The following is a 23,197-nucleotide window of genomic DNA, read 5'->3' on the forward strand; positions in this document are numbered from 1 at the left end:
ATTTTGTTGAGTCCGCCATCTAAGTAAATATCTAACAGAGGAGTCAGGTACTGAGCAAAAGAAAGATCTCAAAATTCCAAATAAAATATAAACATCATCATAATAATACAAATCAATTTTAATTCTAACATAAGAATATAATGCGAGTTGGTCAGCAGGCGGTCAAATTTTGGAGTGGAATCCTCATCACTTTTTTCTGATAAAAGATCATAAATTGCGTGATCTTAAAATTAGCTCCTCTAAGCTATCGAAATACAGCAGAACCTCGAGATACGGCATTAAACATTAGTAACAAAATACAGTACAATATAAAATACACATGTATATAATCAAATAACATTATAAATAACACCGTAAGGCGGGGCAATAAACATCGTGTTCTACATCGTAACCCAAAACACTGTATTCTAGGGCCACTGTAGTCCGGGGTTCTACTGTAGTAGAAACAAGAGGATTGGTTGGTTGGTTGGTTATTTTTGTTTTACGGCATATCAACCCTTTTCGGGTTATTTAATGCCGAATCCAAAGATTTTGAAGAATTTTTTTTTTAATAGAATATATTTGTTGTTTTCACGTCGGTTTCTATTTAACCCATAGTTGGGACCCTAACAGGTACTACCACCCCGGGTCAGAGTTGACCTGGGAGCAATGGTAATTAAAGGGTGGCTCCACACTCCCCAAAGCCCACAAGCTGGGGCCTCACCACTGGATATAGTTTAAAGTCATATCCAGGACTCCCATTGAGGGACTTTTACCCTCTGCAGAGGGGCAGTCGGCATATTCTAATGACCCACCGACAGGGCCAAGAAACAAGAGGAAACCCATAAATTATAAACTTCCAAAACAAATGTTGTTAAATGGGAAACAAGGATTATTTCTTAATTCATTTATTGCGGACTATTATCCTCATCTTTTAGTTGTTGGTTCACGACGTTTCGACCTACTATTCCTCTGGCCTTCGTCAGGTGGTAACTGCGACGGGATAGGAACTCCAAATCTCTTAACTGCATGGTAACCACCTGACGAAGGTCAGAGGAATAGTTGGCCGAAACGTCGTTAAGCAACAGCTACAAGATAAGGATAATAGTCCGCAATAAATAAATAAATAATATTCATCTCAATAATGAATTCCAATTAATTAAATAATATATAACGATTATTTCCTTATGATAATCGTCTATCATAACAGAATACAATAATTTGAGAGAACTTGAATGCCTACTAGAAACTGTCCTCGAGTATCTACGGTCTCTCTGTACAGGGGTTTGTCAGAACAACCTGGTATAAGGATACTTTCCCCTATAATAAATCTTGACTAAATATTCAAAATAGCATAGTATTCAAAGCTCAAATAAAATCCTCTTGGTATAGCTACACTTACACTGGCTTATATAATGATTGGTGCACAGTCTCTAAGTAACATTATCATTATAACATTAGTCAACCTTATTTAATTGGAACATGGATATAAAAAAAAAGCTGCAGTGCGCATGTGCAGTGATGAAACAATCGCCTGTGTATCAGTACGCGAGTATGGTTGGTGAAAACAGGTTTGTCTAAACTACAACTGAACATTACGCAAGAGATTGAGTGAACACGCAAAAGAGATAGATCTATCATACATTTTACACTTAGCTTTCCAAGCAGAACAGTAAGCATGATTATATTTGAAATTATTTTTTAAAAGAGCTTTCAGATTTAAATTTAAAAATATTCCGCCCAACTGAATTATTAGTTTACAAATTCCAGTAATATAAATGAAACCAAGCAATGGCCAGTGACTCCCTGTCTGAGAGTACATCTTTCAAACTGCTTGGCCTAACGTTCACAGGAAACACGAGCTGGAACAATTATATTGAAAACATTGCCAGGGCCGCTGCAAAAAAGGTAGGCTCTCTCTACCGTGCTAGAAAACTACTGACACCTGAAAGTATCTTGTATCTCTATAAGGCCACCATTCGCCCATGTATGGAGTATTGTTGTCACATCTAGGCTGGTGCGTCTACTACTAGTCTCTCGCTCCTAGACAAGGTTCAAAAAAGAGTCGCCAATCTGATAGGCCCTGAACTGGCATCTAAGCTTCAGCCTCTGTCCCATCGGTGAAACGTTGCGTCCCTCTGCTTGTTCTACAAGTATTTTAATGGTGAGTGCTCTGACGAACTGCAGACACTTGTGCCCCCACGTCGCAGACACCCTCGACAAACCCGACAGGCAGCTAAATCCCACCCCCACATAGTAGAGATCCCTAGATGCAAAAGATCCTTCTACTCCAGTAGTTTCTTCCCCAGAACTGCTAGACTCTGGAATTCCATTCCAGCATCATGCTTCCCTAACTGTACTGACATGCAGAAGTTCAAGTGCAACGTGAACCGACATCTTGCTGCCCAAATCCCTACATCGTGCCCCCGTAGTTGCTGACCCTGATAGTAGCCCCCTACACCTGAGTGGCAATGTGCCTTGTTTGGGGTGAAAATGTAATAAAATAAAAAAAAAAAAAACGAAACTATTGTTGCAAATTTACAAAACAATGGAAAAGTCTGAATTTTGCAGTTTAAGAACGCATTGCTTTCTGATGAGGAAAAATACTGTTCAATCAAAACAATGACTTCGTAAGCGTTATTTGAACGATATTCTGTCGAAAACAACAGTTCAGATGTTATATTTTAAATGCGGTCGTTTTGAACTATTATACAAGGAGATACAAGACTTACCACCGGGTCCAAACAGAGCACTGTAACATGGTTTGTTACAGTAAGGCTTGCCGTCATGCTGAAAAACAAAGTATAAAAGGCATTAAAATTAATATTACATTTTTTTTCTTTATCATTATTTTTTTTTTAGTCACCACCCCCGCTCTGTATTATCCACATTCGTCTGATCAACCTATTCTAGATTTAAACTGCAAGAAAAAGTGTAATCTTTACTATTATATAAAATGAACTTTGTGAGAGAGCGAGAGAGAGTGTGAGAGAGAGAGAGAGTGAAAGAGAGAGTGAGAGTGAGAGGATGAGAGAGAGAGGATGAGAGAGTGAGAGAGAGAGAGAGAGAGAGAGAGGATGAGAGAGAGAGAGAGAGATGGGCCGTTATTTTTTTTTAATTTCACACGAAGGTACTAGATTTATCTGGGAGTGTTTTTACATAGGTTTTGTATCAGAATGCCTCCGATAAGTATCCAAAATCGATAATCGAAAAAATCCGATTAAAGAAGGAAATCTGATTTTGACCAAAGTTAACACTTTTATACAAGCTAACATAAACAAGTGCATTTAAGAAGTTTTATCACCGCACAAGTAGAAAGGCTGAGCCTATAAAAATCAACTGTAGATTCTTTTTTAAGACAGGGGCGCGTTCAAAATGAATATATCTTTTTGGAGCACACTTGAACCATGATACTTGACTTTTGTACATTAAAGTTTAATTCGTCATTATGTAAAATAATTTCGTAAAATGAACAGTTAATTCTTTGATATGCCAGGGGCGCATTCAAAATGAAGGTCTTTGTTTAGAGCACAATTAAACTATGATATCCGAGTTTTACATGTGAATATTCTATTCAAGCTATTATATAAAAATAATTTAATAAAATCAACAGTAGATTTTGTACAGTGCAATATGGACCACAATGTATTATGGACCACAATGTATTATGGACCACAATGTATTATGGACCAAGGCGCTGTGGGGAGGCGTGTGAAGCTTCCCTCCGGTGCATCATGATGGGTCCACGACTAGAGAAGATAATCAATAGATTGGATTTGAAAATGAGCGATTTCACAGATTTAGATGACGATAAAAGTATGGGAGAATGGAACATTTGTTGATCCTCATTCGATCCCGGACAACGTTGGGTTTCCCTGCTAGTCAGATTTCATTTTCAAAAACACGTATTCACATCAAACAATGGATGCTGCCTCGCAAGCAGCTATTGTGATTAACCGAGAACCAACTACAACCTCTCGCATATTTTTTTTTTCGAGACGGCTAAAACCGGCCGAACAATATTAGAACATGTTTGGCTGTAAACACTTTCAACATTTCATTCCGGGGCCGTAAATTTGTGATCCATACTGATCACCTTCCGCTTACATTCACACTGCGTTTCTCAACTGGATAAAACATTCTCACGAAACATGGATTTTGTTTCAATTTACCAACGATATTCGATTCTGGTGAACAAAATGCTGTTGCAGACGCCTTGTCCACCATCCTATCAATTCTATCCCCATCTTCGGATACCGACTTACAACAGATGAACTGAATTGTTCCGGAGATTGATATCTAATTGGAGACTGATGACTGAATACCATCATCGTCATCATTTGAATTGACAACTTGCAAATTCGGATACCTGCCCGTGCTAACTTCAGACACGCAGATAATATGTGACACCTCAGATTAGCCTCGACCTTTTGTCCTGATGACTCATCGTATAGTTGTTTTGGATACCCTGCGCAACCTGGCACACTCCAAACTCAAAAGCACAGAAAAGCTGATTTCATCTAGATTTTTTTGGCCAAATTCCTATGCATCCTTCCATTGATAGAATAATGATATTTACAAATTAAATAGGTTTAAGGTTCCTAAAATTCGTGCTAGAATTGTATATAACAATGCACACTTGGAAAACTTCAATTCTAAAAGTGGTATTCTTCTGAAGATTGAAGAAAATACAATTGCGAATTACTCAGGACCTCTTTCCAGTCATGACTGACGGAACGAGAGTAGCATACCCCCGTGGATTAAATAAAGGATTCCGTTCAAAATTCCGCACAGGTTTCAGAGTTCGACAGAAAGATTCCTGAGCGCAACAAGATACCTAAACAAGGTCCGGGGGGGGGGGGGGGGTTCATCGACCGAAACGTTGTGAAAATGACACCTATTTATTTCGAAATTCTCTCTCCTATATAAGTCAATAAATGTTTAACAAATATTTTGTCTTGAATTTAGTGCTTTGTGTTTACCAAAAAGTTACGCGAAACTAACATTTTCGGAGAAACTATTTGAAAATAAAAGATTTTTTTTAAAAATTATCTACCCCTGTTTCGAGTGGAAGTCTTCAAAAAAAAAAACATTTGTCTTAAAGTAAAATACACAAATACGTTTGTTTTTCTTTTACCTTGTAAAACTAAAAGTGAATTATTTAAGATAAAAACAGATATTTACCTCCGCATGTGATCCTGCGGTCAGAGTTTTCTTACATTTTTCACACCTTAAGCAAGGTCTGTGCCAGTCCTTTCCCATCGATGAGACTTTTTCAGCTGTGGAAGTAAAAAAAAAAAATCAGTGTTAATTTTGTTTTTAATGCACGACAAAATTACGACAGTTCACCCCGTAAAATATACAAAGTACAAAATGCTGATATGTTATCTCTATAAGGCCATCATACGCCCATGTATGGAGTATTGTTGTCACATCTGGGTTGGTGCGTCTACTACTAGTCTCTCGCTTCTAGACAAGGTTCAAAAAGAGTCGCCAATCTGATAGGCCCTGAACTGGCATCTAAGCTTCAGCCTCTGTCCCATCGACGAAACGTTGCATCCCTCTGCTTGTTCTACAAGTATTTTAATGGTGAATGCTCTGACGAACTGCAGACACTTGTGCCCCCACGACACAGACACCCTCGACAAACCCAACAGGCAGCTAAATCCCACCCCCACACAGTAGAGATCCCTAGATGTAAAAGATCTTTCTACTCCAGTAGTTTCTTCCCCAGAACTGCTAGACTCTGGAATTCCATTCCAGGATCCTGCTTCCCTAACTGTACTGACATGCAGAAGTTCAAGTGCAACGTGAACCGACATCTTGCTGCTCAAATCCCTACATAGTACCCCAGTAGTTGCTGACCCTGATAGTAGCTCCCTACACCAAAGTGGCAATGTGCCTTGTTTGGGGTGAAAATGTAATTAAAAAAAAAAAATGTTACAGATGAGGGAAGCTTTAAGGAAACAAACGTCGATTAAATCATATTTAGTGTAATAGATTTATCGTCTTTAAGATACTTTGAATATGTACAGTAGGTACGGGCAAAAATAGGGTGACTTAGTTTTGAAATCGATTTATCATAATTTTTTGTAGGTTTCCGACTATTTATTGATTGCATTTGAAAGATTAGAGACTAAAATTAATTTCCTAAAGGAAAAAATATTTGTACACGTGAAAAAAAAGTTATGAAAAATGTTTTCACAGCGAGCTAACCAATTCAGCTAAATTTTAAAGTTAAATAAAAGTCCTTTAAAAGATAAATATTAGTTTTCTAGGCCTATTTAAAAAATAAATAGTAAAGTAAAGTCCTAAGATATTAAAAAAAAACCCACCTTGTTTGTGCAAAAATAACTTAATTAGCCCTTAAAAAGCAAGTAATTTACCGTTCACCAAAAACGCAACAAACTAAAATTTTGTAAACACGATTATAAGGAGGCCCAAAATTTCAGCCAATCGAAACGCTGTTTCAAAATGAAGTCATGATAGTAAAAGGAGGTAGGGGTGTCAGATTTCTTTTTTTTTTCCAGACGTGCATCCATACATTCCTATTCTGAACGTTTGTATCAATTTCTATCATTTTTTAATTTAATTATTTTTTATGTTCCTGTTTTTAAATTAATATTTTTAAATTATTGTTCGAGATTATATAAAAATTATGTTACGCCGAAAGGTTCACATTCTTGCGAGTAAGGAAATTAAAATCTTGCATATAAAAATTATGCGAAATCTGTAATTTAAAAAAAAGTAGAAATATTTTTGCTATTATAATTTTTTGTGTGAAAATATTAAATAAACAATGCTTAATTCAATGGTAATATCGGTAGTTCGAGAAATTCATTTTTCTTCGAGTTATATCGAATTCATTAATACGGACTTTAGGGCTTTTTCGCAATGTTTCTGTAAAAATTATTTTATTTTCATTTTGTTGTTACAAATTACGATGGTTTATTTATATAAAAAAAGCAAAATTAAATTCTTGCGTTTTTTATTTGCTACTGAAAATTATAACTTTAGTAAAAGTATTTTTTGTTTAAACAAAATAATACATTTCCACTCAGACTTAAATAAAAAAAAAAACATTTAGTTCATTATATTCTGCGATTATGATTTGATAAATACTGAAAATGTCATTAAAATTGGTTAATTTCCTGATTTTTGGTGAATTTTTAAGTAAAGGGAGGGGTCAAAATGTTTATACATTTTGAGCATCGGCATTCATTTTGCACGTACCTAATGTATAGTAAATATACATTGTACGACAATCTTTGAGCGAGCGACGAAAGTTACTCTTCGGTGTCCAATATTAAAAGGTTTAAAATTTGTTTCTGCGTAAATATCCCGCCTGAATTAACAAAAACAAATTTAGACATTTCAAGCCGATCAAATGCGTGTGTCTGAACTTATGCATTCATAAGAAACCGCAAATTCGCTGAGTCAGATTTTTTTCTTTTCAAAATTTTTGAACCAAAGTCCACGAAAAAGCTACTTTACGCCAGCTTTCTCTCGCTCCGGTTTGGCAATGGAAAAAAGACAAAATACATTTGACTACTCACGCATATACAGTCATAAGCATACGCACTATGGAGGTCTGAACAGACAAAATATCAAGTTCTCATGAATGATATGAAAAGAAATTGGAATCTTAGGCAGATACCAATCATATCAGCTATTATAGGTGCCACGGGGCTTATGAAGAAGAACCTGAAGTCCTACCTAACTAATATTCCTGGTGAACCAAGTGCAAAAGAGATCCAGACAATTGCACTTAAGGGAACAGCGAGGATATTAAAAAGAACTCTCGGTTGGTTTCAATAAAAAGCAGGGCAATGTTGGCAGCTGGTTTGTTTGCCCCATACCCAACGTTACAATCTCCAAAGGAAGAAAATTACAAAAAACAAAAAACAAACAGACAAAAAAAAAAACAACTATGAATACAGGGTTATTTAAGGTACAGTTTAATCAAGGCATTAAAAAAAATGAAAATACCGAAAAATGTGATATTGTATGTATCCGTTATGGAACGAAGTTCCCCGAAAAAAAAAATTCACTTAATTTCATCAAGTAGTTTTTTTTTTTTTATTTTTTTACAGCGAAAAAACAATTTGTTATGATTCCGAGCAAAAAAAATTGATTTTTAGGAAGAAAAGCTAGTATTAAAGATGGGGAGAGAGTTTCGGCGCTTTAACTGGAGTTATCTCCCCGTGGCGTGTTAAAAATGTCCATAATGCTAGACTTCAACGCGATCTCATAAAAACGTGTTTTTTCGCTGTAAAAATAATAAAAAAAAACTACTCGATCAAATTCAATGAAATTTTTTTTCGGAGATCTTCAGTCCAAAACGGATACGTACAATATAACCCTTTTTTTTCGACATTTTCATTTTTTAATGTCTTGATTAAACTGTACAAGTACCTATTTAAGTCTTTAATATTGTCGACTCAAAAACAAATGTATACTTAAAATAACTGCATGTATTCATTCTCACCGAACTTATTACAATGAAAACAAATGAGCAAGCTAAAATCATACATTTATGAACTCACACGCACAGTCATAAACATACGCACTCCAACACTTACGCAAACACATACAACTCATTAACTCTTTCACATTGTCGTCTGCTTATCGAAAACAAATGCATGAACTTATTTTAATACTTCTAACATTTCTCACTAAACTTATCTCTAGTATTATCTAAAAGTCACTTTGTACGTGTATAAGTTCCTTCCTTATAGGTTCCGAAACGGCTGAGCCTATCTTTTGCAAATTTCACACAAAGGTTATTTATATGTCTGGCAGTGTGCTTAGATATGCTTTGCACAGATATTCATCCGATAAATATCGAGAATCGAAGAAAAAAAAAAAAAAAAAAAAAAAAAAATCCGATCTTAAAAATAACCTTTCTCTCTTACAGATAAAGAAAAACTGGTATTTTTTTAATGAGAGTACTCAGCGTAGTATGAACACCTCCAACCTCCCCATGTTAAGAACGGCTTTCGATGTGGGGGGTGTTTATTCCAAAAGCCGTTCTTAACATGGGGAGGTTGGGGTGTTTATACTACGCTGAGTACTCTCGTAAAAAAAAAAAAAAAAAAATTTATATAACGTAAAATATTCTCTGTAAAAATTCTTTTTTTTTTTCTTTTTTTTTTTTTATCTATAACAGAAGAAAGACTATTTTTAAAATCGGCAATCCTAAATATCAGTTAACGTGATATTGCAAACAAACACAGACTGAATTTGATGAACGACATTACCATTACTTAAAAGAAGAAAAAAATTGCGATTGGTTCACCGGGTAAATTATTCCTCGTAATATATAATCTATATATCTATCTATAAAAGTGAAAATGTTTGTGTGTACATTTCCATACCAAATAACTCTGTCAATTTTCTGTCTAGAGACTCAAGATTTGACATAAGGAGTATTGAGATTTGGGAACATCTTTTTAATCGGTTTTCAGCCAGAAATTTTACTGTCAGGGGATCAAAGTTCAAAGATTTGACTCTACCAAACTCCTCTGACAATTTTTGGTCTAAACGCTTGAAATTTTAGATGTAAGTTACTTGGACAAAGATCAAACTTTTTAACTTGATTTGAGCCCGAAACAATAAAATGTTAAGGGGTCAAAATTGGGGTCAATTGACCTTTCAGCCAATTTTTGATGTAAACATTTGAAATTTTACATAAAGTGTATTCAGACAGCAAGCTTTTTAATCAGTTTTTGGCCGAAAATTTGGCTTCCAAGGGGTCAAAGTTCAAAAGATTTTACCTTTGCGGTCTCTAACAAACTATTTTGAGTCTAAACATTTGAAATTTTACATAAAGGGTATTGAGGCATGCAGCAAGCATTTTAATCGGTTTTGGGGCGAAAATTTGGCTGCCAAAGTTAAAAGAGTTGACCTTTGCAAACTCTACCAAACTCCTCCGTCAATTTTGGGTCTAAACACTTGAAATTTTAGAGGTAGGTTATCTGGACAGGAGTCAATCTTTTTAACACACACACACACACACACACACACACACACACACACACACACACACACACACATATATATATGCACATAAAGTTATGAACAGTACATAGGGCCCGAGCAAAGCTTGGCTGTAATCAACAGTCTCAATCTGCATAAATTAAAACATCATGTTTAAGCGTATTGTACGACCAGGCAACGCCGGGCGGACAGCTAGTTATACTATACGAGAACAAATGAATCGACTTATTAACTTAACTAAATGTAATTTGCGTAATTGAATGAGGAAGTTTTGATTACACAATTTTCCCACTTGTGAATAATTTACGGCTTTTAAATTATCGACTCGGGCTTCCTGGATATTTCAGCTAATGAATCTTCCGTTTTACAAGGACTCTAAAAATATTGAGAAACATTCTGTTGTTTTCCTATTGTAAACTTTATATTTAGACAAATTTCTTTTGAATTTATCCTTTTGAATTTTGTTTGTGTTTATAACATTTCTTGCTTTCTCACATGTAAGTAAAAAAAAAAGTTGTTTTAATAAAAACGGGATTTCCAAATCTTAACCTCCAGTCTTTTTATTGGCGTGTGTGTAGGCGGCATGTCTTACTCTCTTAGGAAAAAAAAAAAAAAAAAAAAAAATTAACCATTACTATCATAGGCGTTGTTGAATTTTGTTTTTTTGCTTTCATTTTTAAAAAAAAAAACCATTTGCTTAATCTTTCAGTTTTTATACTTCGCCTTAACAAAGCTGATGCATTTTAGATGTGAATAAACGCCAATATTTTTCTCCCTGGTGGTGAGGGGGTTCTCACAACTACGACTCCGGATTCTAGTTTATTTTTGAGCCACGCCCATCTTACGATTTGGGTGACACGTTTTCCTACATTGCGCCTTTTGTTATGAGTCACGCCATACGCCCACTTCTGTTCCGCCATGACCCCTCCCCCATTCGTAAGAAAGAGATGGCTCATTCACTTGTTCCTATTTACAATGCCCCCCCCCCCACGGGACAGAGTTAGACACCAGGGTCGTTTTTTAACGTGGAGAAAAGGAACAAAAATAAAAGTTGTCTCAGTCGTGAAGGATTTCTCCTCCACTGACAGAGAACAAGAAATTGAAGTGCAGCATCTGAAGAACAGATACTACACTTTGATCTTGTCCCGAAGGCCGTTGGTTAAAATTTCCAAGTGTTTTTTAGGATAACGATGAAAAATAAAGTAGATTAATAAAATTCGACAATTAAGTTAAATTATGTACTAAACGATAAGAAAAACAAATGAAGTATGCATGGTCCCACACAGTGAACGAGACATAAAAAATAACTTCAGCATTTGCCTCCTCCATTTAGCCCCCCAAATCCCCAGGGGACGTCAAATCCTGGTGAAAATGAACAAACGGTGCAGTTTTAGGCCTTAACATATGTAAATTTGAGTTCTGCACTATGCAAAAAAAAAAAAAAAAAAAAAAAAATAGAAAGAAAAATGACTAAGTCCATCATTTGCCCCCCCCCCCCCCGCTTTTAGGCCCAAAAGTCCTCAAGGCCTTAACATATTTAACCATGCAAAACTGCTAAATAGACATACACACAATTATGGACAAATATGGTAAAATAGTCCCTAAAATGGGGTGTTTTTATTAGCTCTAAAAGAATCCTGGGGCACACGCAAGAGTTATTGCAAAATATAGACAAACAAAATTATATAGAAATCAGTTACAACTTTTCAGAAAGTTTTATAAAAACCCAAGGCATCAATTTTTTGTTAATAAGCACAAAAGTGTCACTTTTAGCCACTTTTTCCCAAAAGGTACACCTAGGGAGGCAACCGGAGTTTTCCCGGAAAATCCGCTCTTACTTTTTTTTTTTTTTTACTCATATCATGTTTAATGTTTGTGCCAAATTAAAAAAAATTCCAAGGCGTAGTTATTGAGAAAAGTACGGACGGACGGACGAACGGACAAGGATGAATTTACAGGCCCACCCTCCTTTTGTCGGGGGGTGGGGGCAAAAATCACTAAGAAAAATGTCTACGATAATAATTAAAACACAAATGGTCTTCATTATTTAAACTCAATCCTTCGGATGTGACGATGGTCAACTGGCTAACGACACGAATTGATGACTTGGGTGCTTCAAGTTCGAATTCAGTTCGTTCCACAAAATCACTTTCACTTTGGATGTTGGCAACCTTCACGTGTCCCTCTCGTAATTCCCGATATCTTTCCAGAATGAATTCCGACTAGAAAAATATTGGGGAAACCAATGCCAACAATAGAATTTTCGTGTTGTATTGTCTGTAACGATTTATCTGTTTATTGCTCATTTTGTGTTTAAGACTCAGGCAGAGTGAAAAAATAGATGTTGTATAGACGAGGGATGGGTACATATACAATTTGATGAGGGGGAGGAGATAAGAGAGAGACATTTGTACAGTTCTGTGGAGGTTTCTTCTTAACACATATTAGGAGAGGGATGAGTTATCAGTTCTTTTATCACAGGAGGGGACAGACATTACTTATGATGGAGAGGGGGACACATTTCTTAGATCGTTTATACACAAAGTTCATTATAGATGAGGGAAACAATGTTCGTATAAATGATTCACATTACCTTTAATTGTTGAGAATGACACAACACGAAGACGACAGTTACAAAAATATGATGATGTTCGTTTATTCCATTCGACCGGTCGCAATGATTTCACATCCAAGAATTCAAAGTTGAATTACATGTTTAATGTTTTAACCCTTCGCTTCTAAAGGGGACTCGTCTGACTCGACTCTCGACCCTGTCTCGACCCGACTCTCCGTCTCTGTCTCACTAAAACTAGCAAACTATATTGAGAATTCATTTCCTGTCATGACGTCATACACAGAGCCAAAAACGTGCTCAATCCCGTGGCCTGAACATGCGAGATTTTTACATGTCTGCAGACAAGAATTCTTACTAACCTATTTTTTTTTTTACCTAACTTATTTTTCAATATGTTTTTAATTTCCTATTGTTCGCTTTCTAGGTGACTTTATTCAATTCGATTTTCATAAAAAGAATTGAATAAACGAAATTCCTTTTACTCAAACATATCTACTATTTTATATTAAAACTGAACAATGCGAAAATTCCATTTCCGACCCTATTCCTGAACTTTGCTTACGAGGTTCGAATCTCGGTCTATCTAATCGCATTTTTACTTATTTAATGTTTTTCTTACTTACAAGAAAAGGGGACCTTTTCTTGTAACATAGACACAACATTTACCTGGTCGATTAAGGTAGGTCGTCTCATATTCTCGACTGCAAAATTATTTTGCGTTATTTTGCTGCTCGGCCGAGCCTTCGTAAGAAGTAGTGGGAAAATAATCTTCTATGAGGATTATCATTAGTCCATGGCTTTAGCTCCATTTAAACAATGTTCCAGTAGAAAAAGGCGGATAATTTCGTCGAAGAGGTAAAACCAAAATCAACATTCTTGGCCGATTCGAAAGACGATATTGCATCAAGAAAAAAATACCTAACTTAGGTTAAATTGTCTCAAAGATACCATGAGAATATTGGGCCCCAAAGTCTTTAAATTAATAAGAATATTAAAAATGAGTATCATGCATTAAAGATTTACTCGGACTGAAGTTTTCAGTTTAAACATTCCCACGCTTGCGGGTTAAAAATTCAAATCAATCACTGAGAAAGGCTGTAATTAAAACTGTGTTAAACCAATCAACCAATAAAATAAAGTGACATGGTTCAAGTAATGTAATTTCTCACAACGTATGTATAATTATGTTTGTTAAACTTCTAGAAAGATACGTGCTGCTAAACAAATATATACACTCTAGCTTGTTCCAATCGTTTGGCAATCAAATATTGAGGCGGTTTCATAACAAAACTGTTCTTTTATTTAATTATTATTTGCCTGCATTGGTTGTTGGACGTATCGAGCAAGGGTTAAAGATTAAAGGGGTTAAGGTTGGCGAGCTAATGACGTGCATCTCTCTCCATCTCTTATTCTGTGTCGTTGTTCGTCGAACCTCTTGCTTTTATTGACAAGTTCTTCATTTGTTTAATCAGAGGTCAATATATGTGTTAAAGTTCGACATGGTATTTTCTTTGTTCGCTGCTAACCTGGAATTTTGTATATGGGCACAATTTCCAGATTCCTTTATCCAACATTCGGATTCATACGATGTGAGTAACTCAACTCAATTGTTAAAATCTGAACGTTCTTCTATTTCCATGCCGCCACCATGCGTAAAAAGAGTGAAAAGTCTAAATTGTTATCTTATTTTTTAACATTTTTTTGTGTAGTCGGAGATTATAAGGGAGTCCGATTCTTAAGAGTCGATTATTTATTGTTTTCTTATTTCTTGGAGCAAAACGGGGTAGATGCAGTTAAGTATTAATGTAGAATACGAACCAGTCTATTTTTTTAAATAAGGTTTTAAAGTAAAATTCAATTTTTACGGTATCTTGTTTAAATTGTTAGATGAAAGCCCAGAGTCGTTACAAAACGCCCTTTCTTCCCCTATGTTAAGAATTGTTTTCTAATTAATGTTATTTCTGCGCGGTCGTTATTATGCATAAGTACTGGGACTAGTTTTAATATTTAAAACATGAAAAGGCTATTCTTGGTAATTAGATCATTTTATGGCTGTAATTATGTTGCTAACGAGTTTGGAAATTATGAGAGAAAGGAAAACGGAGTTGAAAGAAAGACAAAGAAAATTAGATGAAACAGACGTTAAAAAGCAATTAAAACAAATCACCGGAAGTTGTTAGAACATTTTCATTTAAATACCCCACCCCCAAAAAGTCATTTTCACAGAACCATCGGAGTAGAAGTTGGACCTTATACTTTCAGGCTCCAAAAATCTTGATTTTTAATGCATGGGATTGATGAGAAATGCTTCAGCATCTCTGGTTGTTTGAAATTGTTCACATTATTCGTCTCGCAGCACCGTAAAATAAATAGACCTAAAGTACTACCCGGAACATAAAAATCCTTGAAGGTCTCAAATAAGTTCTAAAATTATTCTTGGATTTATGAGATGTGGATTGCTGATTTGTATTATTTGGATTATTTTGAGTGTTCTCATCATTAGTGTTATTCGCGTACAACGTTTTGGTTAAAATAACCTCCGACCTCCTTCAGATCTATTTCGAACTCCGGAATCTTTCTGTTCGACTCCGGAATCTTTCTGTTCGACTCCGGAATCTTCACGGAACTTCAAACGGAACCCTTTATTTAATCCTTTATTTAACCCCCATTGGATTAAATAGAGAGTTCCGTTCGAAATTTCGTGCAGATTCCAGAGTTCGACAAGATACACTTGAAAACGTCAGAGGTTACATCGACCGAAACGTTGTGAGAATAATACTCAAGATAAGTGCAATCGGAATAATTGAAAGACGAAGTTCTAATGATGTATGACGCATCCCTGCCTTATCTATTAAAAAATGCATTTGGATTTGTGAAAACAAATGTAGATGTGTTAGATATAGCAAGGTAACGTATATGTTGGATTGTCCGGAGTGTTCTGTATTACAGGACGACATCAGAACGAATATTACATATTCGTTCTGTACTAGAGGGACCTGTGGAAATTCCACAGGGGACTCATTCATATGTAATACATATTGATGTTGGCATTATGTAGATGTTCAGTGTAAATGGAGACGCTCTGATATTATTGTAGCTTTTTTTTTTTTTATTAAAACTGCAAAAGTATTTTTCTAAGCTAGCAAGAACGCCCGGCAAAGCCCAGTCGTAAAGTACGCTTAAATGCGAGATTTTAATTCTTGAAGATTTCGTATATATTATTATAGAGTTAATGTTCTATCGATGTTTATGTATTATAAAATTGCGATTCCCAAAATAAAAAATATATATATATATCTATATGACTTGGGTGCATTAGCTTGAATCGAAACCGAAATAAAAAATTATGAAGAATTCTTGATAAAATTATTTATAAAAAAATACTTATTACTGGAGAGTCATCAGTTATAATCGAAACCGAAACCAAAACTTATGAAGAATTCTTGGTAAAATTTTTTATGACAAGAAATGGAAGTACATAACAATTAAACGACCCGGATGTAAGCGTGACACAGAAAATAACACACACGCTATCGTATTAATATATAGATAACATGAGGGGGGTGTATATATTATGTATGGGTGTTTAATAAGTATATGGTATAGTAGTATAAAAATTATGACAACAGATATATTCTAGCAACAGGCATGTTATAAAAGGGACAAATAATAATTCTCTGGGGTTGTAACATCGGGTCAATCGGAAAAACAACTCTAACGAATCATCGGAGAAAAGTTGCAATGAAGATTCATCCCAATGAATCAATTCTCGGGTTGTCTTTTCAGCAACTTTTATTACCGATGTTTCCCCATTAAAAAAGCTTGATTGTAGACTAATGTATTCTGATTCCTTCTACAGGGATTTATTACTGCTCGACCCGATTCGCTCTCCCTCACTTCAGATTCTTGACATCTTAAATCATCGTATCTTTTCCGAAAACTACTTGAAAACCACGTCAGTTTAAAATGACCTCCACTTAAAACTACCAGAGACTCTAAAGGTCAATCTATTTTAAATTATTGCTTCTGTTCTACATTCTTAATTTATGAAAAAATCTTAACATAAATAATTTTCTCCGTAAATATTTATTTTGCTATGATAGCATTGCTTTTACAAATATTACAACGATCATATCAATCGTCGATTAGCAATACCTTCGACATTGCCATGACATATGTAACAGATGTACGTTTAAAGTTCTAATTTTGCAAACTGGAAGTTCTGATGTCCATTCGCTCTCCGCAATGTAATCCCTCGTACAGATTCTACAAATCATTGTATTTCCTTTTGTAGAGTGATCAGGTATCCCAGAATGTTCACTTGTAAGAAAGGGGAAGTGAAGATGCTAAAGGAGATAATGGTGATAAGATGTAACGGATTTGACCAGGGTTGTCAGCTGGGAAAATTGCACTGTGGCCAGTGCTACAATCTGTAGAATGCCCTAAGGAGATTCTGTTTTGAGTTACAGCTATCTAACTGGCACTAGATTTGGTTGGTTGGTTGGTTGTTTTACGGCATATCAACCCTTTTCAGGTTAATGCTGAATCCAGTGATTTTGAAGAAAAAGATTTTTAATAGAATAAATATATATATATATATATATATAAAATATATATATATATATATATTTTATATATATATATATATAAAATAAATATATATATATATTTTAAAGTAGGTTTCTATTTAATCCCTAGTTGAGACCCTCACAGGTACTACCATTCCGGGTCAGAGTGGACCTGGGAGCAATGGCAGTTAAAGGGTGGCTCAACACTCCCCAAAGCCCGCAAGCTGGGGCCTCACAATCGGATATAGTTTAAGGTCATATCCAGGACCTACTGGCACTAGAAAGATACTTCTTCGAGTCAAATATCCTACCGTTTAATGGCCATTCGATTAAAAAGATATTTCAAAATAGATTAAAACCTTTGGAAACGTACGACATAATCGCGTGGAAATACCGGTTTTCGTTAGATCACCGAAGTTAAGCAATGTTGAGCCTGGTCAGTACTAGATGGGTGACCAATTTGGGAACTCCAAGTGCTGTACGTAAAAGGATGTCGACACCTCCCTGCAAGAGTTGAAAAAATCTAACGGGATATACATGCAACTAGGGGCCGCTTGTGAATTTCACACACCATGGAACCTTCTCCTTTGGCGGAAGCCGGTTAAACTCGCATACGGCTAGTGCCGTTCCTGTTTCCAAAACCTTTGAAGAGAAATGAATTTAACATTTCATATGCTACAGGCTCGCTTCTACACGGGCACTTGTAATAAATGATAACGAAAGGACTATGACGAAACCAATCTGCCGGCTGCGATTGGATTAATTTTGTTAAAAGATGCTTAGTCATAAAAATGTTATTTCAAACTATAAAGACGACGAACCAATAAAATTATTAGATAAAGAATTTACAACACACCATGTAATATTTGCATCGTTCTTACAGAATATTTGAAAGGAAACAAAAAAGGTAGCTAAAACGATTATTAATGCCAGCAATTGTTTAATATTTCAAGTGTTATTTTTGCTTTTGATATTAAAATAAACGATTGGATATAGTATGTTTTATTAGACAGAACAGCGTTACTTATCTCCGTCGACTGCGAAGAGAGAAGGGGGCATTTCCGCAGTTTAAAGCTCGTTTTTTTCCGTAAGTCTGGCTCGGCAACGCCCGGTGAACCACGGAAACCATCGGATTATACAGAGTGAGCAAAAAGAAACGCGATCGAACAGACGGTAAAAATTGGAAGGGAGGGGAGGAAAGAGTTTAAAGGGAAAAGAAAAGGGCAGCTCCATCGTAGTATAAACACCCCCAACCTCCCCCATGTTAAGAACTGCTTTCAGAATAAACACCCCTAGCCTCCCCATATTAAAATAGCTTTCGGAATAAACATCCCCAACCTCGAGTTAGGAGTGTTTATTCCGAAAGCCGTTCTTAACATGAGGATGCTGGGAGTGTTGTTTTGTTTTCTTTTTTGCTCGTTTTTTTTTTTTTTACCTTCATTTGCTCGGTATAATATCCGTCGGTTTCCGTCGTCCGCCGGGCGTTGCCGAGCGAGACTCACGGAAAATCGGGCTTTAAACTGCAGAAGTACCGAGAATGTTGATTGGAAGTTCAGAAACTCGGACATATCAGTTTCACGTTTGTCTAATTGAAATGCTGTTGGCAAAATTACAGAATCACTTTTAGCAACATTTTAAAGGTTTTATCAAACCTAAACTTGGAAAAAAAAATTGTCACATAAACTAGCAACAGGCGACTGAATGAAGCGTATTATTCGTAATATATATGATTAACGAACATATACTAGCATGTCCATAAAATGTCCTTAAAGGAGATGGCAATGCTTGGGATGATAGTATAACAGAACAGATACTGCACTATTCCTCTGAATTGATCATTTAATTTAGTAATAATATAGTTTCGACTTCAGATATAGAATAGTATAGGTTCTGTTTCAGAGAGTCCGAATCTCCATTAGTAAGACATAGGGCTGTGACAACAGCATATTCTTTTCATTATTTTGACTCCCGAGTATATGCCCGACACAGACACAGTTAATCAACCGAGAATCACATCACTCTATATAAAAGCTTATAAGATATCAACGGATGTACACTCGAGATTCAAAACAATGAAAAGAATATTCTGTTGTCTCAGCCCTAGTAATATATATTTTATGTTCCTTGCTAATGGAACAAAGGGCGACTTCGAATCTTTCAACCAGCGTTGATCATTATCTCCTGCATTGATGATTGCGTAAGCATGAACTACCAGTGTCTGTAGGCATATAAAAATGCCACACACACACATATATATATATATATATATATATATATATATATATATATATATATATACACACCTGCCTACCGACACTAGTAATTATTAGTGTTTAATGCTTATGCCATCATTAGTGCAAGAGATGACGTTCAACGCCTGTCGAAAAATTGGAACCCCACAACGAAGCCACTTTTGGCTCCATTAATTTTGCCCGTAAAAAAAAAAAAAAAAAAAAAAAAGATGGGAAAAAGTTCTAGACCGTTGACTTAAAACGAGTGCATTAAATCAAATTGATGATTTAATTTGCACTTATTTTTGCATTAAATACTAACCCCTATTAATCCATAACTATGCATCGAACATATGCGATGATACTTCGCTGCACCTTATGGCAAAGGTTCATACAAGATCTCAGCCAGATCAACTCAGTAGTTTGAGAAAAAGTGGAACGGAAAGATGGACTAACAAGTATATAATATAGATCAACGAACATGTCCTTAAAGGAGATGGTAATACTTCGGAGGACGGTATAACAGAAAGTATATTGCACTACCTCCCTGCATAGAGAATTAAAAAAAAGAGCAATATATTTTCGACTTCCGATGTAGTATAGTTTCCATTTCAGAAAGATACTAAAGCTCCACTAATAGATATATAAAGCTGAAAATTCCATGAAATAATTTGTTTTTTTGAAAAATAAACCTATTCTTAGCACCGCTAATATTTTAAGTTATTTAGTTTTATGAGAAATCAGTGAAAAAAGAATTCTCATTGAAATTTTCACTAAAAATAGAGCAGATATAAAACCGGAAGTTTACACTTGTGTCGGTCCCATTTGTTCAAACATTCTTAAAAGTGAGAGTTGTCCAGACTAACACCGAACAAATATATTCAGTTCATACAAGGCGGACGAAAAAAATTGATCTACGGTATATTACCGGCAGTTTCTTGACGCCTCCCAAAATGAGGTCGTAGCGCAGAAACGGGGAAAAGTGTCACATCCTAACGAAGAGAGGGGGAAGGGTGGCAGGAGGAATAACTACCCACAAACGAAGCTTGTTCTTTGATAAACTGGTTTATTAATATTAAAAACCCGTTAGCTGCTTACCGTTGCAAGGATTAAAAATATAAAACATTCTGTTTTTATAAAAATACAGAACCACTTGAGGATATGTCCTTGACAATCAGTCCGACGACAGCTTTGTTGCCGAGATATAGTTTTGTTCAAAACATTCTTCTAAGTCTTACATTCTCTTAAATCGGGTTAGTTTATTGGTAATCGCTTGAGATTAGCATATGGGGGGGGGGGAATACCAACTGTGCTGCTCATTTATTTTTTGTGGCCAGCGTGCACTTCACCTTTGGCATTGACTTTTCAAAGCCTTAATTAACCTTTGGCAAACGCCCCACATACAGGAGGTAAATTAATATACCAAATACTTAACATTGGAAAAATTTATGCTCGGCACAAATTAATGAAGCGTCTATCTTGTTCGCTAGGCAAATAACGTCAAAAGCAGGTAGTGTCAAACAAGTGACTTCACTATTACAAGCCTCGACAAAGTTTTCTATCTGCCCCCTCAAAATTTCGCACAGTAAAAAAAAAAATTGTATTAAAAATCAAATACTTAGAAAGTTTTCTATAAGTTTAAGGTAAAACTGAATGATCCAGTGATATACATGTATAGACGAAAGGTATTTAAAAAATGTGCATGATAGTTACCAGTTACCAGTTAAACTAACCCGATTTCAGAGAATGTAAGACTTAGAAGATTGTTTTGAACAAAACTATATCTCGGCAATAAAGCTGTCGTCAGACTGATTGTAAAGGACATATCCTCAAGTGGTTCTGTATTTATATATATATATATATATATATATATATATATATATATATATATATAAAATACCAGTGCTTTGCTGTACACTTAAATACTCGAACGTACAGCAAAGTCCCGACCTTAATATTTGACCTTGACATTTAAAAAAAAATGTGCATCATCCCTAGATCAGAGACCATCATCATGTTAGGTTTCCTCATGATCTGTTCAGTGGTTTGAGCTGTAGGAGAGTATATATATATATATATATATATATGCTATGACTGACTTTTAACCTTGAAAAATGGTGTTCACCATCCCTAGATGAGGAGATCATCATCATGCCCGGTTTGGTCATGATCGGTCCGGTGGTTTGGGCTGTGGGTTGGTTGGTTGTTTTACGGCATATCAACCCTTTTCAGGTTATTTAATGCCGAATCCAAAGATTTTGAAGAAAATTTTTTTAATAGAATATATTTTTTGCTTTCAAGTCGGTTTCTATTTAATCCATAGTGGACCTGGGAGCAATGGCTATTAAAGGTAGCTCCACACTCTCCAAAGCCCGCAAGCTGGGACTTCACCACTGGATATAGTTTAAGGTCATATCCAGGACCATTTGGACTGTAGGAGAGTTTTACACACAGACAGACACACACAAACGCTACTACTTATATATATATATATATAAGTTGAATCAATTATCGCACTAACAGCGAGATTGTAACGTCAACTTCATACCCGCAATAAAACAATAGCTTTCTAATATTTATCTCGATCATGTGTATGTAATCAACTTCGTAAAGTTAATTTGCATATTGCCTTGCAAAGGCCATCTAATTAATTAATTATTTTATGTCTTTATAATCCACTTATAGTCTTCATTTCAATACTACAGCTCTATTTAAGAACATTTTTATATCGTGGATAAGTGTTTAGCATTTTGAGTGAAGAGTTTTTTTTTCCAGACCTTTCCGAACAATTTACTTCATGTGTGGGATGCGTGTGCAATTCTTGGTTTTCTCAATTTTCTCGCGGCAACGCCAGAACACGGGTACTGCTAGTTTAATATACAAAAGACATTTGAATCTGATGTAAAAAAGCAGACCAATATTTTCATCGTGTCATTTAGTAATCGATCCTTACTCGTTCGACGGGTAATAATGACATTGATAGATCTGGCTTGAAATCAGATCCAGAAATGAAGCGGTTACTGGCCAAGTCGAGATTGCAAAAAAACAAAAAACAAAAAAAACAAACAAACAAAAAAAAAAAAAACAAAAAAAAAAACGGTGAGTGACGCATTTCTCGCAGCAAAAGATGAGCAATGTTAACCGTCGCGATGGTGACTACCAGCATGACTGGGCGTGGTTGTCATGAAGTAGCATCAGCGTTTTTTTTTTTTTTTTTTTTTTTAAGATATGACTGGCAGCTTTCTTGGTCAAATAGTTGTTACAGAAAAATCTCATTCGACTTTTTCAACTTTCCAGTGATGAAAGATGAAGAGGATAGTTAGTGTGCGCTCGTTTTACAGCAATGCATCCGAAATTAGAAATTAGTACAATGGATATACAGACATAGATTTTCCGATTGTATAACCAATATAAATATATATGAAGAGGTAAGGAAAGCGAAAGTACCGATTTTTGACAAAATCTGATTGAAGAAAAAAAAAACAATAAAAAAAAAAAAACAACAAACAACCAAAAAAGAAAAACAGATGAAGTGTTCAGTATTTATCTTATCTATCAGACCACCCCCACTCCTACTTGGGTACCCGATAGCTTCAAACTTTTTCAGTTAATGATTTCTGCCGTATATGAGCCTATGTTGTATTCTCGTGGTGCTGTGCATATATCAGGTTGAGAAGAAAGTTCTTACGGAAACTTTAATAAAGGATGTATTTTCAAATAAGTTTTCCTTATAATACCTTTACTTTATATATCATTTTAAAAGAGTGTTTTTCACTATCTAATCGATTAAATTACAATCTTTTTAAAACAATTATGTCTTCTTTCCAGAACGCTGAATACAAGAT

The 23,197-nt window shown here is 35.4% G+C and overlaps 1 protein-coding gene across 2 annotated transcripts in view; it reads right to left on the minus strand.

Moving 5' to 3' along the window:
- Positions 1 to 23,197, minus strand: part of LOC145285810 (cysteine-rich protein 1-like) — a 49,881-nt gene that overhangs the window by 12,867 nt on the left and 13,817 nt on the right. For both annotated transcript variants that reach the window (XM_080134219.1, XM_080134218.1), the window contains exons 2-3: positions 5,164 to 5,258; positions 2,712 to 2,769 (exon numbers count right to left, since the gene is read on the minus strand). In XM_080134219.1, the coding sequence (XP_079990345.1) occupies positions 2,712 to 2,769; positions 5,164 to 5,258 (153 nt within the window). The remainder of the gene's footprint in view (positions 1 to 2,711; positions 2,770 to 5,163; positions 5,259 to 23,197) is intronic.

The sequence above is a fragment of the Euprymna scolopes genome, chromosome 10, assembly GCF_053919585.1.
Source record: "Euprymna scolopes isolate OS-2025 chromosome 10, ASM5391958v1, whole genome shotgun sequence".
Taxonomy (NCBI): domain Eukaryota; kingdom Metazoa; phylum Mollusca; class Cephalopoda; order Sepiida; family Sepiolidae; genus Euprymna; species Euprymna scolopes.